The sequence below is a fragment of the Sceloporus occidentalis genome, unplaced genomic scaffold (assembly GCF_023333645.1).
Source record: "Sceloporus occidentalis isolate IW3139 unplaced genomic scaffold, rSceOcc1.0.p SCAF_1, whole genome shotgun sequence".
Classification (NCBI taxonomy): domain Eukaryota; kingdom Metazoa; phylum Chordata; class Lepidosauria; order Squamata; family Phrynosomatidae; genus Sceloporus; species Sceloporus occidentalis.
In genome coordinates this window covers 66,308,347-66,326,613 of record NW_028316981.1, presented here as the reverse complement: position 1 = coordinate 66,326,613, position 18,267 = coordinate 66,308,347, and the positions used below count along the sequence as shown (strand labels likewise).

General features: G+C 40.5%; 1 protein-coding gene across 1 annotated transcript; it reads left to right on the top strand.

Moving 5' to 3' along the window:
• The first annotated feature begins 14,674 nt into the window (after nt 1-14,674).
• HRH1 (histamine receptor H1) lies at nt 14,675-17,906 on the top strand. Its single transcript, XM_089499095.1, has one exon. It carries the CDS (start codon nt 14,762-14,764, stop codon nt 16,205-16,207), a length of 1,446 nt encoding a protein of 481 aa, XP_089355221.1. The 5' UTR covers nt 14,675-14,761; the 3' UTR covers nt 16,208-17,906.
• The last annotated feature ends 361 nt before the right edge of the window (nt 17,907-18,267 follow it).

Sequence of the window (18,267 nt, the reverse complement as noted above, 5' to 3'; positions counted from 1 at the left end):
GACCCAATTAATTGTATTGAGGAGATTATGAAGGAATTAAAACAGTTTGGACTTTTTTCAGGTCTGAATATAAATAGAGTAAAAACAGTAATGATCACCAAAAATATTCCCCTTTCTGAAACCGAGGAGATAAAAGAGATATCAGGTTTTAGAGAGGAAAAAAAATAAAATATTTGGGGTTGTGGATCGCGAAAGACAACCTGAAGCTTTTTGAAAATAACTATCTTGAGACCTGGAAGGACATCCAAGGGAAAATAAGAAGGTGGAATTCGCTAAACCTATCTCTATTAGGCAGGATAGCCACTATCAAAATGGCAGTATTGCCAAAGATTATGTTTTTATTTCAAAACCCGCCTATTGGACTAAAAGACTGGGAAAATGAATTAAAGAAATTTGTGTGGAGAGGGCAGAAGCCCAGAATAAAATGGTCAGTGTTAAAAGACTCTAAGCGGAGAGGAGGGTATGGTTTACCAGACTTGAAAATTTACTATTGGGCCTGCTCCCTTATGTGGCTTCAAAAGTGGATCAAACTAGATGATAAATTTACCTTAAATTTGGAAAGTACTCAAATGAGATTCAGCTGGCATGCCTTTTTATGTTATGGAAAGTTAGGATCAAATCACGACTTTAATAATCATCCAATAAGAAAGTCCTTGTTAATTACATGGAAAAAAATTCAAAAGCTATTTTACTTATAACTTATAACTATACCCAAATTAGTCAAAGGTACAAGAGTGATGACAAAACAACAGGTATTGAACCCGCTTATAATGAATTGGATAAACTACTATGGCAACCTGACAAAAATAAGATCACGAAATTTTATAAATTATTGTTGAGTAGGGTGGTAGAGCAGAGTAGTGTTAAAGATTATATGATCAAATGGTCTAGGGATATTGGCAGTGTGATAAATTTGGAAGATTGGCAGAAAGTGTGGTTAAGGACAGACAAATTCACAGTTGGACAAAACTTAAAGGAAAACCATCTGAAGGTAATGAACAGGTGGTATATTACCCCTTGGAAATTAAAAAAGATGTTCAAGACAAGTGATGGGAAGTGTTGGAGATGTAATGCTCAAAAGGGTACAATATACCATATGTGGTGGGGATGTGTGGAGATGCAGAAGTTTTGGAAGATGATTCATGAATCTATACAGAATATTCTAGAGATAAAATTCCCAATGGATCCAAAATTATATCTCCTTAACATAACATCGGCTCTAAATTTAGAAGAGGGAAAATATTGGAGAATACTACTATATTTAGTTACAGCGGCTAGGACAGAAATAGCTAAATTATGGAAATCTAGTAAAATTCCATCATGGGAGAACTGGATGTTTAAAGTAAACGAGTACAGAGAACTGGGCAGACTCTCGTGTTTAGCTCAAAATCAGGATCGAAGAAAAAGGAAGGAGACATGGGGTAATGAGAGGGAGCCATCAGGCAGACCCAGCAACACCAGGGACTGTCTGAAGGAAGAGGCCCCTCCCTCCTCAACTGTCATCTCGGCCTCAGAGGGAGTCATCAGGCAGACCCAGCAACATAAGGGACTGCCTGAAGGAAGAGGCCCCTCCCTCCTCAACTGTCATCTTGGCCTCAGAGGGAGCCATCAGGCAGACCCAGCAACACCAGGGACTGTCTGAAGGAAGAGGCCCCTCCCTCCTCAACTGTCATCTCGGCCTCAGAGGGAGTCATCAGGCAGACCCAGCAACATAAGGGACTGCCTGAAGGAAGAGGCCCCTCCCTCCTCAACTGTCATCTCGGCCTCAGAGGGAGCCATCAGGCAGACCCAGCAACATCAGGGACTGCCTGAAGGAAGAGGCCCCTCCCTCCTCAACTGTCATCTCGGCCTCAGAGGGAGCCATCAGGCAGACCAGCAACATCAGGGACTGCCTGAAGGAAGAGGCCCCTCCCTCCTCAACTGTCATCTTGGCCTCAGAGGGAGTCATCAGGCAGACCAGCAACATCAGGGACTGCCTGAAGGAAGAGGCCCCTCCCTCCTCAACTGTCATCTCGGCCTCAGAGGGAGCCATCAGGCAGACCAGCAACATCAGGGACTGTCTGAAGGAAGAGGCCCCTCCCTCCTCAACTGTCATCTCGGCCTCAGAGGGAGTCATCAGGCAGACCCAGCAACATCAGGGACTGTCTGAAGGAAGAGGCCCCTCCCTCCTCAACTGTCATCTTGGCCTCAGAGGGAGTCATCAGGCAGACCAGCAACATCAGGGACTGTCTGAAGGAAGAGGCCCCTCCCTCCTCAACTGTCATCTCGGCCTCAGAGGGAGCCATCAGGCAGACCAGCAACATCAGGGACTGCCTGAAGGAAGAGGCCCCTCCCTCCTCAACTGTCATCTCGGCCTCAGAGGGAGTCATCAGGCAGACCCAGCAACATCAGGGACTGTCTGAAGGAAGAGGCCCCTCCCTCCTCAACTGTCATCTCGGCCTCAGAGGGAGCGATCAGGCAGACCCAGTAACATCAGGGACTGTCTGAAGGAAGAGGCCCCTCCCTCCTCAACTGTCATCTCGGCCTCAGAGGGAGTCATCAGGCAGACCCAGCAACATCAGGGACTGCCTGAAGGACGAGACTTCTCCCTCCTTTGTCACCTTGTATTTGTATTGCATTAAGATTTTTACTGTACACCGCTATGATCATTGCGGAATAGCGGTCTATAAATAAAACATATTATTATTATTATTATTAAGGTTTTGAGGAAACTAGAAAGAGAATGGGAAGTTAATTTAATGCTAATTGATATTTGAGAAATATGACATCTCTCCCATTTGGACAGTTTTTATTGGTATCTACAGGATAGAATCATGTTTATAAGCTTTCTAATTTTCCTCTCCTTTTTCGATTCTAATCATAGGGAACTGTTGGACATGTGTTTGACTCACTGGAATGCCAATTTTTGTTAATTTTTTAGTAAGAGAGAGGATCCCACATACATAAAAGTATTGTTATCAGTTAAATTGTATTGTATTATAAAATTTTCTCAAATTCTATGATTTTATAAAATTAAGGAGAAATATATCTGAAAATTTTGATGTGAGGGTGAGAAAATTGAAGTTTATGTTACGACTTGATAAACCAAAATGAGACAACAAGACGAAATGCGAGGTAACAAATTAGACAATCATCAATTAGGCTCAGACCAAGACGACAGACTTGGAAGATAGACCTGGGTCCCTGAATCCAGTTGAGATGGAAACTTTTTTATTTGTTTATATAATTCCAATATGAAGACTCATGGACTGGAGGATGTATGGATTTTATTTTCATTCTTTGTAAAATTTAATAAAGAATATTAATTTTAAAAAAAACAAAGAAGGTGGCTCTGTCCATCCAATGAAGTGCCATAGATGTAAGTCAAACAGTCCAAGGGTGACAAATTCAATCTAATTTTTCCAAAGCCAAACAGAACAAACCAGGTAGAGGGACACACAAATAAGTAGTCAGAAGAAGCTGTTACCAAGAGTCAGCTAGATCAATACTGAGAACAGCTATCAACAACATTTACTTCCAGCAGTCACCCTGTGTATCAGCCTGCCTTTTATGCTGAGGCTGATTGTGAAGCAGGAACAGCTGAGACTACTCGGGTTATGCTAGAGGTGTGTGCATCTGTGCCAAGCCACTGCCCAGACAAACAGAACTGTAGTGTCTGTTGTCCAAGGGAGGCACAGCACTGATAGGGCTGTCCTTTGAGACTTCTCTCTAACTTTGTGGAAGCTCATGGAAAAAATGGAACAACCAGGGTCCCAGATGAAAGCTCCAGCCAAAATGTCTCCCATGCCACCTACACAGGAAGATGCTGCACCTTTTCAGTAAATTCAGGCTGGGATATGGAGATTGCCAGCGCGCAGAACTAGTGGAGCTCATCTAGCTCAGGCATAGAGGAACAAGAAAAGGATGAAGTAACTTGGAAGAAAATGCAGGGAGACAGGCAGAAGTGACACAAAGTGGTAAAGGAATCATGGATGGGATTTTTCACTTTTGTTGTGGGAAGGTTTTTAGGGCAGGAATGTAATTCAAATGAGATTTAGTGTAAGTGTAGTAAATGCTACCTTTCCAAGATAAATGTAATCTAGGGATGAAGCAGGAAGTCATGAAGGAGCACCTCTGGATGCTCTGCTCATGATCATCCCATGATCGGCTGGGGATCACAGCGACCACATGGTCTGCTCTCAAAGTGGACCACCAATGCAGTCCCAAACAGACCACCAGCAAGTGTGGATTTTCACCAATCCTTTTGCAGCTTCAGGATGCCTTAGGTAGCTTCAGAGTGGCTTCCAGCCACTCCGGGGCAAGCATCATCTGCACACCACCTCCCCCCCTTTTTTTTTTTTGACCCATCTTTTTCGGGCCCCAAATAAGTTTTCTAGCTTTTTGGCATAAACATAGTGGCACTTTCCCACCAAAGTTCTTATCTCAGCTTTTGCTATAAAACACACCTAGGTACTGAAGCCACACACTGTTACTACAAAAGAAGTGTGACCTGTGAGCTGCATTACCTTTTCCAACCTCCCGAATTCCCCCACCATTTGTTCCCCACCCAAAAAAGGAAAAAAAACACTGAGATTTACACTTTGCAATTTAAATATAAAGAAGTCTTTGGAGCAACTTGCCAAAAACTGGGAGCAATTTGCCAAAAACTTTGCAAACTGCCTAGTAACGTTACATCTGCCTGCATCCTAAAACTAAACTGCGCTCTTTGTGACCTTGCCTTGCTCACTCCTTTAACTTCCTACACACCCTACTGCTACCTGCCCTCATGTTTCCTTGTTTGCCCTGTGTACCGTCCTGGATAGAGTGTTTTGTGAAACACACCAGCTGCTTCTACGCATGGTGTGCTGCACTTGGGGTGGTGAAGTAGAGAAGATGGAGAGGATGCACTGGGAAGCAGTGAGACATATAGGAGGCTGCAGTGGCCTTCCTTTCTTTACTGAATGGAAGGGAGAATCCTCAGTAGATAAAATATATTAATAGGAGAGGGCAATTTCATTTTTTTATTCTGCTACAGATGTCAAGGAGTGAGCAGCAAAAGAAGGGTAAAGGGGGGAAATCACTTTTCTGTGCCCTGTCTTACAGTGTAATTGTATACTCTTTCATGTCTACATACAAATTATATGCTTTTCAGAGTCTTGGGATTCATATTATGTTATCCCAAATTGGTATTCTTTGCAAATGTTTCTCTAGTTTTCTGCATAATTTTTTTTTTTAAAAAACAACACTAATTTTGGGTTGGAGAAATGGACAGTGGAGCAATTATGAATAACCTAGTTGGGAAAATACTGCATCCCATTCTATTACTGTTCAGTGAAAGGTTAAAAATGAAGAAAATTAATGATTTGAAACAAAAACAGTCCTTGACAGGCAGTGAGAACAGAGAATAGAGTTTATCACAGATGTAGGAGTAATAATAAATTGGCAATCAGAAAATGATTTCTGTGGTGCTGTGGTTAATATAAGGTATTAGCAAAGCTGATATTTGATGTGAGTCTCACTGATAATGAGGTGAATGCAAATTGACATAGGAAAGCAGAGTAGGGGCAGACCATGATGGGAAAGATAAAAAGAAATAATAATTGGGTTATCTAAATCAGAAAAAATTAAAGATAACATATTAATTTGGCTTGAGAAAATGAAGAGAGTTGTTCCTTTGGAAGGAATCACAACTGTTGCTTTCAAGTCACAGTAGAGGTGCCCATCTTAGGATGGTGAGAAGAAATATTCAGAGCCTCAACTGTGGATAAACAGTTCCTTGGGGGAAAAGGTTTACCGATCATTTTCAATGTCCAGGAATGTTTCATTCGAATTTGTTGTCATTTTATGCCTCCAAGTCATTTTCTAATTATGGTGACCCTAAGGCTTTTTATCACAGGTTTTTGATTTTGTTTAGCAAGATGTGTTCAGAGGGGGTTTGCCTTTACCTTCTTCTGCAAGTGAGAGAGTGTGATTTAGTGGCATCACTAAGGAGTGTGCACTGCACAGGGTGACACATCATAGGGGGTGTCACCATCATCAACCCAATTTCCAGGAGCAGAATGTCCTAGTACACCATGCTGAACTACTCATTTTGAGGGTTCGTTCCCTCAAAATTGATGTTTTCTCTGTGTTCTAGCATGGGGGTGGGGGCAGGCCATGGATGTGATTGGTGGTTGTATCCTGTTACCCCCAGGTCAGCCCCCTCCAATCACCTCTCTCATATTTGATAACAATTTAATATAAAAAGGTACACTGAGGTGGGTAGCCTAAGGGGTACCTCCACTGCGGAAACTTAGCCAGACCACATTTGGAAATTTGGTTGGCTTTAGCAAAGGGGAAGCAAGAGCACCCACCATGATGAAGTCACCCAAGATTCACATCAGCATAATCCCTTCTCAACTGAAGGTGGTGATGGGATTCTGTCCTGAGATGATTGTGCATACACAGACAAAAGGTATTTCTTCAGTGGAAAGAGTTTTCATTTGTTTGAAATATTCACAGCAACTCTCTGAACATTTCTTCAATCTCCCAACCATTTTTCTCTCCTGGGAAAACCATTTAGCAATGAGGTAATCCATTCATCCTGAGATTGCTGCCCTGGAACATGATTTTCAGTATTACTGCTTGCACACTGACAATTTGGTCTAGTTTGGAGCAGAACCTCTGTCTGACTTCTGCTAGATTCCACAATATGCCAGCCACCCCCACTTACTGCCATGGCTATTGAATCATCCTCATTACAGTTTCCCTCATGATTGGAGCTATGCTTCAAGATCAGTACAGTATTTCCATTAGCAAAGCCTACAAATCTCTATTTTATCCCACTTTGTGTAGTTCTTGTTTGCGTATGCATGACAGAATGTTTGCATGTATGTTCTCATAATTATAAAGTCCAGTAATTGCAACCATGTGTAAAAGCAATATACACAGAATTATAGAGCAGGCTGCTTTTGAACATATTTCGAATTTAAGAATATTTTTCTTAGTACTAATTTCAAATGGGTTGAGAGCCAGTGTTGTGTAGTAGTTTGAATGTTGAACCAGGACACAGAGAGACCAGGATTTGAATCCCTGCTCGACCATGGAAACCTACTGGGTGACCTTGAGAAAATCACACTCTCAGCCACAGAGGAAAGCAAGGGCAAACTCCTTTTGAACTAATTTGGTCAAGACGACCTTGTGATAGGTTTGCCTTAGGGTTGCCATAAGTCAGAAATGACTTAAAGACCCACAAGAACAGATTTCAAATGTAATGCAGTACTTTTATAAGTTACTCCTGGTTACTCCAAGCTTTTTTCCCTAGTTCAGAATCAATTTGAATAGTAAAAATTCAGTTTATTATTGTTGCTCTTGGACATTTGAGTCCCAGAACGCCTTGCCAACTTTTTTATATCTAGCCAGATATCCAGTAGTAGGAACTGATCTGCCTTTACCAGCTCCCATTTGAGAGCTATACAGTCTGCCCTTCCCTTATGCAGAGGATCTGTTCTGGATCCCCCCACGTAAGGAGAAAACTGTGTATGCTCGCACCCCATTGAAAACAATTGGGCATGTGCATGCACCGCATGCACCATTCATTCAAACTGTACCGCGGCTTCAGCATATGCTGAAAGCTGCAGAAGGGAAGCTTGCGTATGGGGCGGGCTGACTGTACTTCCTAAAAGCTTAAATAAGAAGACCATCTTGCAGATGGGAAGGAGTGGGTGTTATGAGAACAGAAATTCTTCAAGCAGTGACACATGTATTTTGACACATTGTAATTGCAGAAAATAAGCGGAATGTTAGATACTGTCCATTAATTAAATTTCAGAGTCTTATTATCTATGTGTGTCAAAACCTGTCAGCCTATAAATGTAGCACAAGGTGAATGGTGTAGAAGATTCTGGTCTGTCTGCTGCATTGGAGTTTTTAAAACATAAAAAATATATCATCATGTTACTGTCAGAACTGTTTTGTCTTTGAAATGTACAGAAACTCAGTAGACACATCTGATGTTTCTAAAAAGCAGAAATATGTGTTCTGTACTAATATATCTTCTGGGTTCAGTACAAAACAACTGCCTATAAAATTTTGTGGAGTGTTTTAGCAGATATTGCTTAATTTTTTTAATAAAAATATCCCTATAGTTAGTTATAACCATAAAAACATGTTTTTGCAAGCCCAGCATGTACTATATCAATATAGCTACAAGGCTAAAAGTCCACGATGATTTACATTTTTTGTATTATTTTTATTTGAACTAACAATACTCTAACAAACATATAATCAGACAAACAAAGCATACAAAAGACATCACATATCAAACATTCAACTATGCCCTATACATCAATACAATACAGTATATTTCAACAATTAATATTAAAAAGCCTTCCTAGTCTCTATTCTCCATCTATCACATTATTCTTTATCTACCTTACTTCTGTCACTATTTATATTTCAGTTTCTTACTCTAATCTTCTTGAGAAATTTTCCTCATTTCTCATCTAAACTTATATAATGATTTTCTTATCCTATTGTTTTTTCCAAGATTACTTTCAGAAACTCTGCAATATCCAACTACTCTTTCTTAAATATATCCTTTGGTTTATTTCTGATCTGATTAGTTATCTTATCGATCTTTATATAATCAAGCATCTTCAATATCCATTTGGGCTTTCTTATTCTTTCCATCTTCTGGCATATACTGTCCTTGCCACTATTATCATGTAGAAGAGAGCCCTCCCATATTTCTTTTCTATTTCTTCATCTATTATTCCTAACATATATTTTGGGATCTTTTTTGAAATTAACTCCTATAATTTTTGTTATGATTTTGTAAATTTGGGACCAAAATTTCTTGCCCTTTTTCATAACTACCACATAGGCAGGAAGGTACCTTTCTCTTCTTTGCATTCCTAGCAGTATTTATTTGTATTTTTGTATACTTTTGCTATTTTTTCTGGTGTAAAATACCACTTAAACTGCATTTTGTAGTAGTTTTCTCTCATGTCATAGTTAAATTTCTCATCTTCAACGTTCTTTCCCATTCTTCCATCTGTATTGTCTCCCATATATTCTGAGCCCACTTGATCATACAGTCTTTGACTTAGTTTTTTGTGGGGTTTTTTGGGCTATGTGGCCATGTTCTAGAAGATTTTCTTCCTGACATTTTGCCAGCATCTGTGGCTGGCATCTTCAGGGAATGCCGGCCATGAAAGCCTTTGACTTCACAATCTTTGACTTGTTCCTTTGCGGTATCTCACTTCAGTAGGATTTGTAAAGCTTTATTATTAAATGTTCTTTTTTCCTTTATTATTATCTTTTCAATATCTGTTTCTTCTTTTGCTATTCCATGTAAATTTTGATCTATTTTCTAACTTTCCTTTATCTTTCTGTATAAGAACCAGTTGCAATTAACGTTTTCTTTTTCCATTTCTTCCACTGTTTTCAATCTCTGTTTTCCTTTATTTGTTACTAGAATTTCACAATATGCCAGCCAGTTGCCTACTAATATTCCTTCTCTTAAGGAACACTTCATTTATTGGTACCCATTTAGGTATTTTATTATTGATGTATTTTTATATATTTCTCCCAAACCCTTAGTAACGGTTTTCTTGTATAATGATTTTTGAAATCTGTATTCACCTTTGCTTTATCATAGTAAAGGTAAGTGTGTCATCTAATATGATAATTTACTTTTTGAACCTTCTAATGTACATGTGCTCCAGTCAAAGCTGTCTTTATTACCCAATTAGTATGACACTTTGAATCGTGGTTTCATTTGCATGCACTACAAGTATGCACTGCTATTTTCATTGCTGCTTGTGCATTTATTGTCCTTATTTTGTCAAATTACTAAGGATCTGGTACTGAATCTGGTCCATGGGAAAGGTGACGCCATGTGCACTGGGTGCCACCTACCCTAGTGATGCCACTGGTGAGACATGCTTACGGCACCCAGTGGGTTTTCATGGCCAAGTAGAGATTCAAAACCTGATCTCCAGAGGCCTAGTCCAACACTCAAACCATTACATCACACTGGCTCTCCAGGGTATATATTTCTGCTGCACAAAAAAGAGCAACTTTGGCTTGAAGTTTATATGGTGCCTTCATTTATTATATGAATTCTGAATTTTAATGTGTCTTTTCCCTGTAATCACATCTGGTTTATTTTACTTATACATTTGGCAAGGGTATATTTACTATAAATCAAGTCTTCTTCTGAGTCAGACTGCACTATTGCAAATAAAACCTGAATGCTAATACTAAATTTCTTCAGGAAAACTGCCTAAGAACTCAGATGGAGATATGTATATTCATTATGGTAGGAAAAGTTCCAATTAGTGTTGGAGCATATTCGCAGCACATGTTAATTGGAACAAATGATCTATGGAGCCTCGCTGATTTACATCAACCACTTTGCAATAACTTGCCACTAGTTTAATAAAAACAACAACCCAGACCTCATTAGCCAGGGCAGTAGGGATGATTGATGGTGCTGGTGGCTGTTCCCCAGAAAGTCTGTGTTATTAAACCTAATTCAGACAATTAAAAAAACTTGCATGGAGTGGCTTAATTTCTGACCCCATTTTCATTTTAGTATTTGTGCTGCAGAATCAAGGGTATTCCAAAACACTCTAACACCCACAGCCAGAAAACACTTGTTTTGTGTAGCTATCTTTTTGAAAAAAGAAAGTTGAAACCAACAAAATTTCAGTGTCTTACAAATTCTATTTTTGTCTTTTAAAAATTAATTAAACTTGAGGGTGCTGTTTACAATGCTTTGGATGACAATGCAATAAAATGCCTTCTTTTTAATGTCTAGTTCTATATGAATTCAGTTACAAAACATCTTTTTGGGGGACTAAAATGTCTCTTTTGCCAGATGAAAGTAAAACATACCCACATCTCTTGTTCTATATACTGCTTATACACACACCTGCCCTTCCACATTTGCTGGGGTTAGAGGAACAGGACCCCCGTGAATGTGGAAAAATTGTAAATAACAAAAATGCTGTTTTCACCTGAGATAACACCTCTCTAGGAATCCCTAGGTCCTCCAGTTCAACTCTTGGTCAACATTTGCCAGACAATGACCATAGAATTGCGCTGGAGGACCTACAAATGCCTAGTGGAGTGTTCTCTCTAGGAATCTCTAGGTCTTTCAGTGCGACTTTTGGTTAAAGTTGACCATAGAGTTGTGCTGGAGGACCTAGATATTCTTAGAGAGAACATGTTAAATAAATCTGTGAATAATCATATCCGCAAAAGTCAAAACTGCAAATGTGGAGGGACATGTGTATATATTAAAAATATAAAGTTCTTTAAAAGCTGGTAATGAATCTGCATTTGTAGAATATTCATAATCTGTTAACACATATTTATAGAGTTTTATACAATATATAATATTTTGTGTATATATAAATACACAGAAACACTTGTGAAAGTTCCCAGCTTTGCTCAGTATCCCATCCCACCCTCATTATCCCATCTCTATGCCAACATTAATTCTTTTTTCTCCGTACTATGTACTCTCTTCTTTTTGCTGGTCTTTCTCTTCCTACAGCCCCCTTAGGACTCTCCTACCAAAATAAAAACAAAAAACACTAGTGCTTTCTTCATTCCCTCTGCTCCTCCCCCCCGCTTTTTTTTTTTTAACTCGCCTTTGCATATCCTTGGAGTTCTCTTGATGTTGGTCAGGGAAATTGTCTTGGCCTTCATACTATTGAAAACCTGCTGTTAACTAACTGTTGGTGTGCCTACAGTCCTGGATTTGTGACAACTGTCTAGATTAGACCAAGGGTTCCCAACCTTTTTGACTCACAGAGCCTTAAGGGATCCATGGAGCATTGTTGGGAACCGCTTCTCTAGACAAAAGATTTCACCCTGAGTAGTAGAGCTGGGGAAGATCAGTCTTGAAGGCTTTCAACTACTGCCAAACACTGTAGGGTTCACATGAACTCTTCCATACATTCACTGAGTGTTCAGAGAGGTTCTTGGGGGGCATACAGGCTGGCTTATCACATCATTAGAGCCACATGCTACCTGCACTCAGTGAATGAACATCCATCATCTATTTACAAGAATGTATTCTCCATGCATACAGATATTGTGTGTGTGTGTGTGTGTTATACTTGAGGATGGATACTTGTTGGTGAGTATGTCTCTTTTATCATCCAGTATGGGTTCTATATTGGAAAGGAGGGAGGATATAAATAAATACATAAACAAATAAAATGGACATCTGGGGGTAGGATGGAGCAGGGCAGGGCATAATTTTGGTATTGGATACAGTGGAGAACACACCTAATACTCTACACAGTGGGATGGACCACCAACATGGGTTACATGTCTATGTCTCTGTGTATATTTGTTTGTGCATGCTATATTCAGGGGAGGGAATAAAAGTCTAATAATTATATTCTATTCAGAAATTGTGGAAGAAGTTTGTATATCACCACTTTCTGTGATGATTAAGAAATTAATCATTGGACATGGAATGAAAGTGCATGATCTGTGAATTTAGTTAGTGACAGGATAGAGGCATAGGATCATAGAGTTGGAAGGGGTCTCGTGGCCCATGTGGGCTGCATCTGCTCTGCAAAAATAATCCAGTTTGACAACACTTTAACTGGCATTGCTCAATGCTGTGGAATTCTGAGGATTATAGTCTGTTGTGGCACCAGAGCTCTGACAAAGAAGGTTAAATGTCTCACAAGACTACATTACCCAGAATTCCATAGCATTGAGCCATGATATTTAAAGCAGTGTCAAACTGGATTTTTCTGCAGCCCTAGTCCAATCCCCTGCTCAAAGCAGGATCTCCACCTGAAGCATCCTCAGCAGGTACCAGTACAATCTCTTTTTGAAAATGTCCAAATAAGGAGACTCTAGATTCACAGAATCCTAAAGTTGGTTGCCCTCCTCTGGACACACTCCAGCTTGTCAACATCCTTCTTCAACTGTGGTGCCCAGAACTAAAAACAGTATTCCAGCTGAGGTCTGACCAAAGCAGAATAGAGTGGTACTATTACTTCCCTCGATTTTGACACTGTACTCCCGTTGATTCAGCCTAGAATTGCAATGGCTTTTAATGCTGATATATCACACTATTGGCTCATATTCAGTTTATGGTTTACTAAGACGCCTGGATCACTTTCACATGTCCTGCTGTCAAACAAGGTTTCACCCATCCTATATCTGTGCAGTTCATTTTTTTCTCCCTAGGTGTAGTTGTTGTTAACTGTCCTCAAGTCGACCACAACTCGTGGAGACCTTGTAGATAAGGCATCTCCAAGCCCCCCTGTCCACTGCTCTGCTTAGATCCTGTAAATTAAGATCTGTGACTTTCCTGATTGAGTCTGTCCATCTGGCGTGCAGTATTCCTCTCCTTCTTCTGGCTTCTACTTTCCCTAGCATCATTGTTTTTACTAGTGAGTCATGCCTTCTCATGATGTGGCCAAAGTATATCAGCCTCAGTTTCATCCTCTTGGCCTCCAGGGAGAGCTCAGTGGGATTCCAGACTGGTTCATGGCTTTAACTTTAGTGTGACAAAATGGCAATTGGACCAGTATATTCCCAGGTTGGACAGACAGAGAAGTTTGGTTGGGAACACAATAGGCGTTAGGCAGAGAGAGATTGGCTTATCCACTTTGGATGAAAGGAGATTTTTTGTTTCAAGTTGTTTCAAGTTACAAGATGACTTGGGAGAAGGAAGGGGCAATTGATGCACCCACCTGGATTTGATTGTTTTATTTACCTGGATGTTCACATGCCTTGGGACATGCTACTTTTCTTCTGGGAACCTGACCTAGTGTTCCTGAAAGGACATCAATCTCTCAACAAAAATGTTATCTTCAGATATATGAAAAATATGAGGACTCAAAAATACAGTGCAGGGTGTGCTAACATTCTGTACTAGAATTCCAGTCTGGATTGAGAACCTTTCACTTAGTTTTGAGTGAAAAAGGAAAGTGAGGCAATTGAAATGTCCATCTTTAAATGTAGATTCTGATTTTGTAGAGTCTACATGTATAGAGACTTCAGAGGAGTTTATCACACTGCCTCCGGTGCCCGACTTACCTCTTCCAAATTTGGCTCAAATTCAGAAGTTATGCTGATTTTATCACATGAATTTTTCTCTGGAAGCTTCTGATTTGGAAAAAATGCCTGCCGCCGAAACTCACAGGGCTGGAATTCATCACTGGAGGCAACAGGAAGTATTTTTGAGAGAAAAATCTATGTGATAAAATCAGCCTAACTTCCAACTTTGAGCCTATTTCAGAAGAAGTAAGTCAGGCACGGGAGGCCATGTGATAAGCTCCAATGTATATACAAAACATGCTAGATTGATTAATATATTTAACTGCACCTGTAATATCCTCTATTATACATGCCCAAGTAAGATGCCCAAACCAAATTTTGCACAATTGATCCTTTTCACATAAAGCAAGTGTTCCCTTTTCTTGGAGAAGATAGCTAATGTACCAGGACAACTGATTCTTACACACATACATACATATGGGATCAGTTGTCCTGATATGTTAGTTACGTGAACAGGAAACCTGTATAAGGTTGCAGATGTCTGATAAATGGTTCCTTTGTCATCTTTTCTTCCTCAGTTCTCCCAACTTTTATTTGCCTACCTGTAAACACTGTTAGGACTTTTTACTGTATAACTGAAAAATATCTCTTTTCATTTACAGGTTCGCTAAGGTAAAAGGAAAGAAATCAGTGGACCACTCAGTAAACAAGACTGAAATGCCAGCCATTTCAATGTTCTTCTTCTAGCTTTAGACAAAAGATGTGTGTGATGGACAGAGACACAAACAAGAATTCCACACAGGTTCAACCTGTTCTCGGACTGGTCTTGGGAAGTATCTCATTGATTACAGTTGTCATGAATATTTTGGTCCTGTATGCAGTGAAAACAGAAAAGAAATTGCAGACCGTTGGCAATCTTTATATTGTGAGCCTTGCATGTGCAGATGTTATAGTTGGTGCAGCTGTCATGCCACTAAATATTGTATATCTGTTGAAGGACAAGTGGGTACTGGCTAGGAAAGCTTGCCTGTTTTGGCTTTCAATGGATTATGTGGCCAGTACAGCCTCCATATTTAGTCTCTTCATCCTCTGCATAGATCGTTACCGTTCTGTCCAACAGCCACTAAAATATCTCAAGTACAGGACCAAAACGAGAGCCTCTATCATGATCTCAGTAGCTTGGTTGCTCTCTTTTCTGTGGGTTATCCCAATTCTTGGCTGGCGTAAATTTACACATGACAACACCACAACCAGTGGGGCTGATGATGAAAAGATATGTGAAACAGATTTTTGCAAAACCACATGGTTTAAAGTCCTGACAGCCATGATCAATTTTTATGTCCCATCAGTACTGATGCTGTGGTTCTATGCCAAAATATACACTGCTGTTCGGAAGCATTGTCAGCATCGAGAGCTCATAAATGGGTCGTTTAAGTCCGCCTCGGTTAGAACAGTTGTACACAATGGAAAACCGCAAGAAATGCAACAGATTTGTCCCCAAAGTGTAAGTAAAGATATAGACTGTATCATTAAGGAAAATCATCCAAATAAAAGGATGGAGGCCTCAAATTCACTGAGCAGATTCCTTAAAATTCCAAATGTTTTTCATAGAGGAGGTGACCATGAAGTAGGCGTAGTGAAACTCAGCTGTTTTCCTCTAGAACAGGACGACATGGGAACAGTCAATACAGACAGCAAGTATGCTTGTGTCAATGAACGCATTCAAAACACAGAATGTCTTTGCCCCCAAGATTATGAGTTTAGCAGAGTATCAGAGGAACACACTTTTGCAGATAGATCTTCCTCTAGAAAGAACTCTGATTCCACTCAGGAACAAGATTGTTCCGCAGGGAATTGCTTTCCTCAGCATACCAGCAGAAAAGACAGTACAAGTCTCAGGTACCTGAAAAAGACATGGGGGAGGCTGCGTACTCATTCTATTGGCAGCCAAGGGTTGCGTGGGAACAGAGAGAGGAAAGCAGCCAAACAGTTAGGTGTAATAATGGCAGCCTTTATGCTGTGCTGGTTTCCATATTTTGTGTTATTTATGGTCATGGCCTATTGTGGAAACTGTTACAATCGCACTGTTCACATGTTTACTATTTGGCTTGGCTACGTGAATTCTACATTAAATCCAATTATATACCCACTCTGTAATGAGAACTTCAAAAAGGCTTTCAAAAAGATCTTTCATATTAAAGCCTAATTTGTCTTGGAGAATATTATACTGAGGGAGGGGGAATAAGCAGCATTTATGTGAGAAAGGAAAACTAAACCTTCAAGGATTCTAGAGAACAACTGCAAAAGGAGCAGATGATTTCAGGAAATCCTTGAGAAACTAAGTGCAAAATGAAAAAAAAAGAGGAAGCACAGTCTTTCCTCAGCTGTGGGTGTAAGCTGTGGGATTATTTTTTTTTAGAAAAAGAATGAATACAAGAATTGGTACCAATGCCCAAATCCAATGCTATATTGATGGTGGCATTGAAATGTTTGTCCTTGCACCCCCTGGAATTGCATGAGAACACATGCTGGGAGGTTTTACAGCCCTTTGAAGTAGGTTTGCGGTGAGTTGGAAGGCTGCAGCTGTGAACGATGATTGCAACCCCACAGACACACATGCTACGTTCAAATCTTGCACAAGAGTCCTGCATTGGTAGCCCCAGGAGTCCTATAACCTCAGGTTTTAGAGTCAGGAGTCCTGTTCTTTTTGTAAATATCTGTTCTTATGTACATATTTTATACATATGGCTTTTTTGATGATAGGATGGCCATGTTCTATAGTTTGGAACATGACTGAGACAAAATGAAGAATGGTGATACTTTATCTGGTCTCTAATGAGTTGTTTTTGTTCAGTCTGATGCTCAGTTTGCTACAAGCCATTGCCCAGTTGTGTGTTCCTGTTTTTACACGTTCCCTCAGTCCCCTGGGACTTATAAGGTCAGTGTTTATGTAGCATTTGTCTTTCCCTGGAAACACAAAAGACTTAATGAGGCTTACTAACATGAGATTTATTTATAAATATACAAGTTGAGTACAGGTAAAACAGATGGCATATGATCCTGAAACCAGAAAACATTGTCCCGTGGACCCCAAAACCAAAGAACATACACACTTCAGTTGCTTTAACTTTACAAGCCAGAGCTCTATATTGAAATCATTCAGCACTTCTGCATTATTAGTTAAGAAATTTGCCTGATGAAATGCATGACCAAGGGTACTTGGTATGGCCAGCATTCACAGCAATATGCTTGGTTTGAATGGAATCTGGGGTTCTTTTTTAAAGAAAAATTTTATAAGAACACCCAGACCCTGACTCAGATAGACATACATAAAACTAATATGAAAATATGAAAGGACATATCCCAGAAATTTGAATAAACATGCAGGGGACTGCATAGCAGGTTTTCTAGATGTGGTGATATGTTTGATGAGATATGATGAAATAGGGGGGAAGGTAAGGCCAGTTCTCCTCTCTCACTCAAGTGTGGTGGTTTGACTATTTTGCAAAACAGAGGCATATCTCAGGCCCTAAACAGACCGGGGCTAGATAGGGCTGGGCATCCACATGCGCCCAGCCCTACTTTTGCCACCTGTGCGCCATCATGGTGTGCCCCCATTTACATGATGACGCACGGGCGTCAGAGCACCCAAATGGCTCTGGCCAAAAGGGGCATCATCATGACGCACAAGTGCCATAATTGCGTCCCTTTCAGGAAGCTGCTTTCGTCAGCTTCTTTTTGCTCCTAAGAGGGAGCGGATCATTGCCGCAGTGTCTGGTCACCGCAGCGTCTGGTCACCGTAGCAACAATCAAGGACCAAAAGGAGCGGCTGCAGGCCACCCGTCTGTCAAGCCCTTCGCTTAACAAAGGCACTTTACTGACTGCCCAAAAGGGGCGGTCTGCTGGCGCCTCCGTTTCCACCGTCGGGAAGCCTCAGCCTCCAGACAGTGAGGCTTCCCAGCAGCCAAAAAAGAAGCCCCAAAAAGGGGCTTCTTTTTGCGCCACGGAAATGATGTTGCAAGGTGCCAATGGCACACTTGCTGCGTCATTTCTGCAGCTGCCATTTTGTATGCGCTCGGTGTGTACTAGGGTTAGGGCTGTCCGGAAAGGACGCTCCTTTCTAACCCTAGTACGTGCCGAGCACGTACTTTCTGCCCATGTGGAACGGGCCAAAGCCTCTGACAAAGAAACTTCTTTTCACAAAGGTTTTTACTTTTGCCCAGTCCCCACATTCTTCCTTGTCTTCTGTTGTTGTGTGCCTTCAAG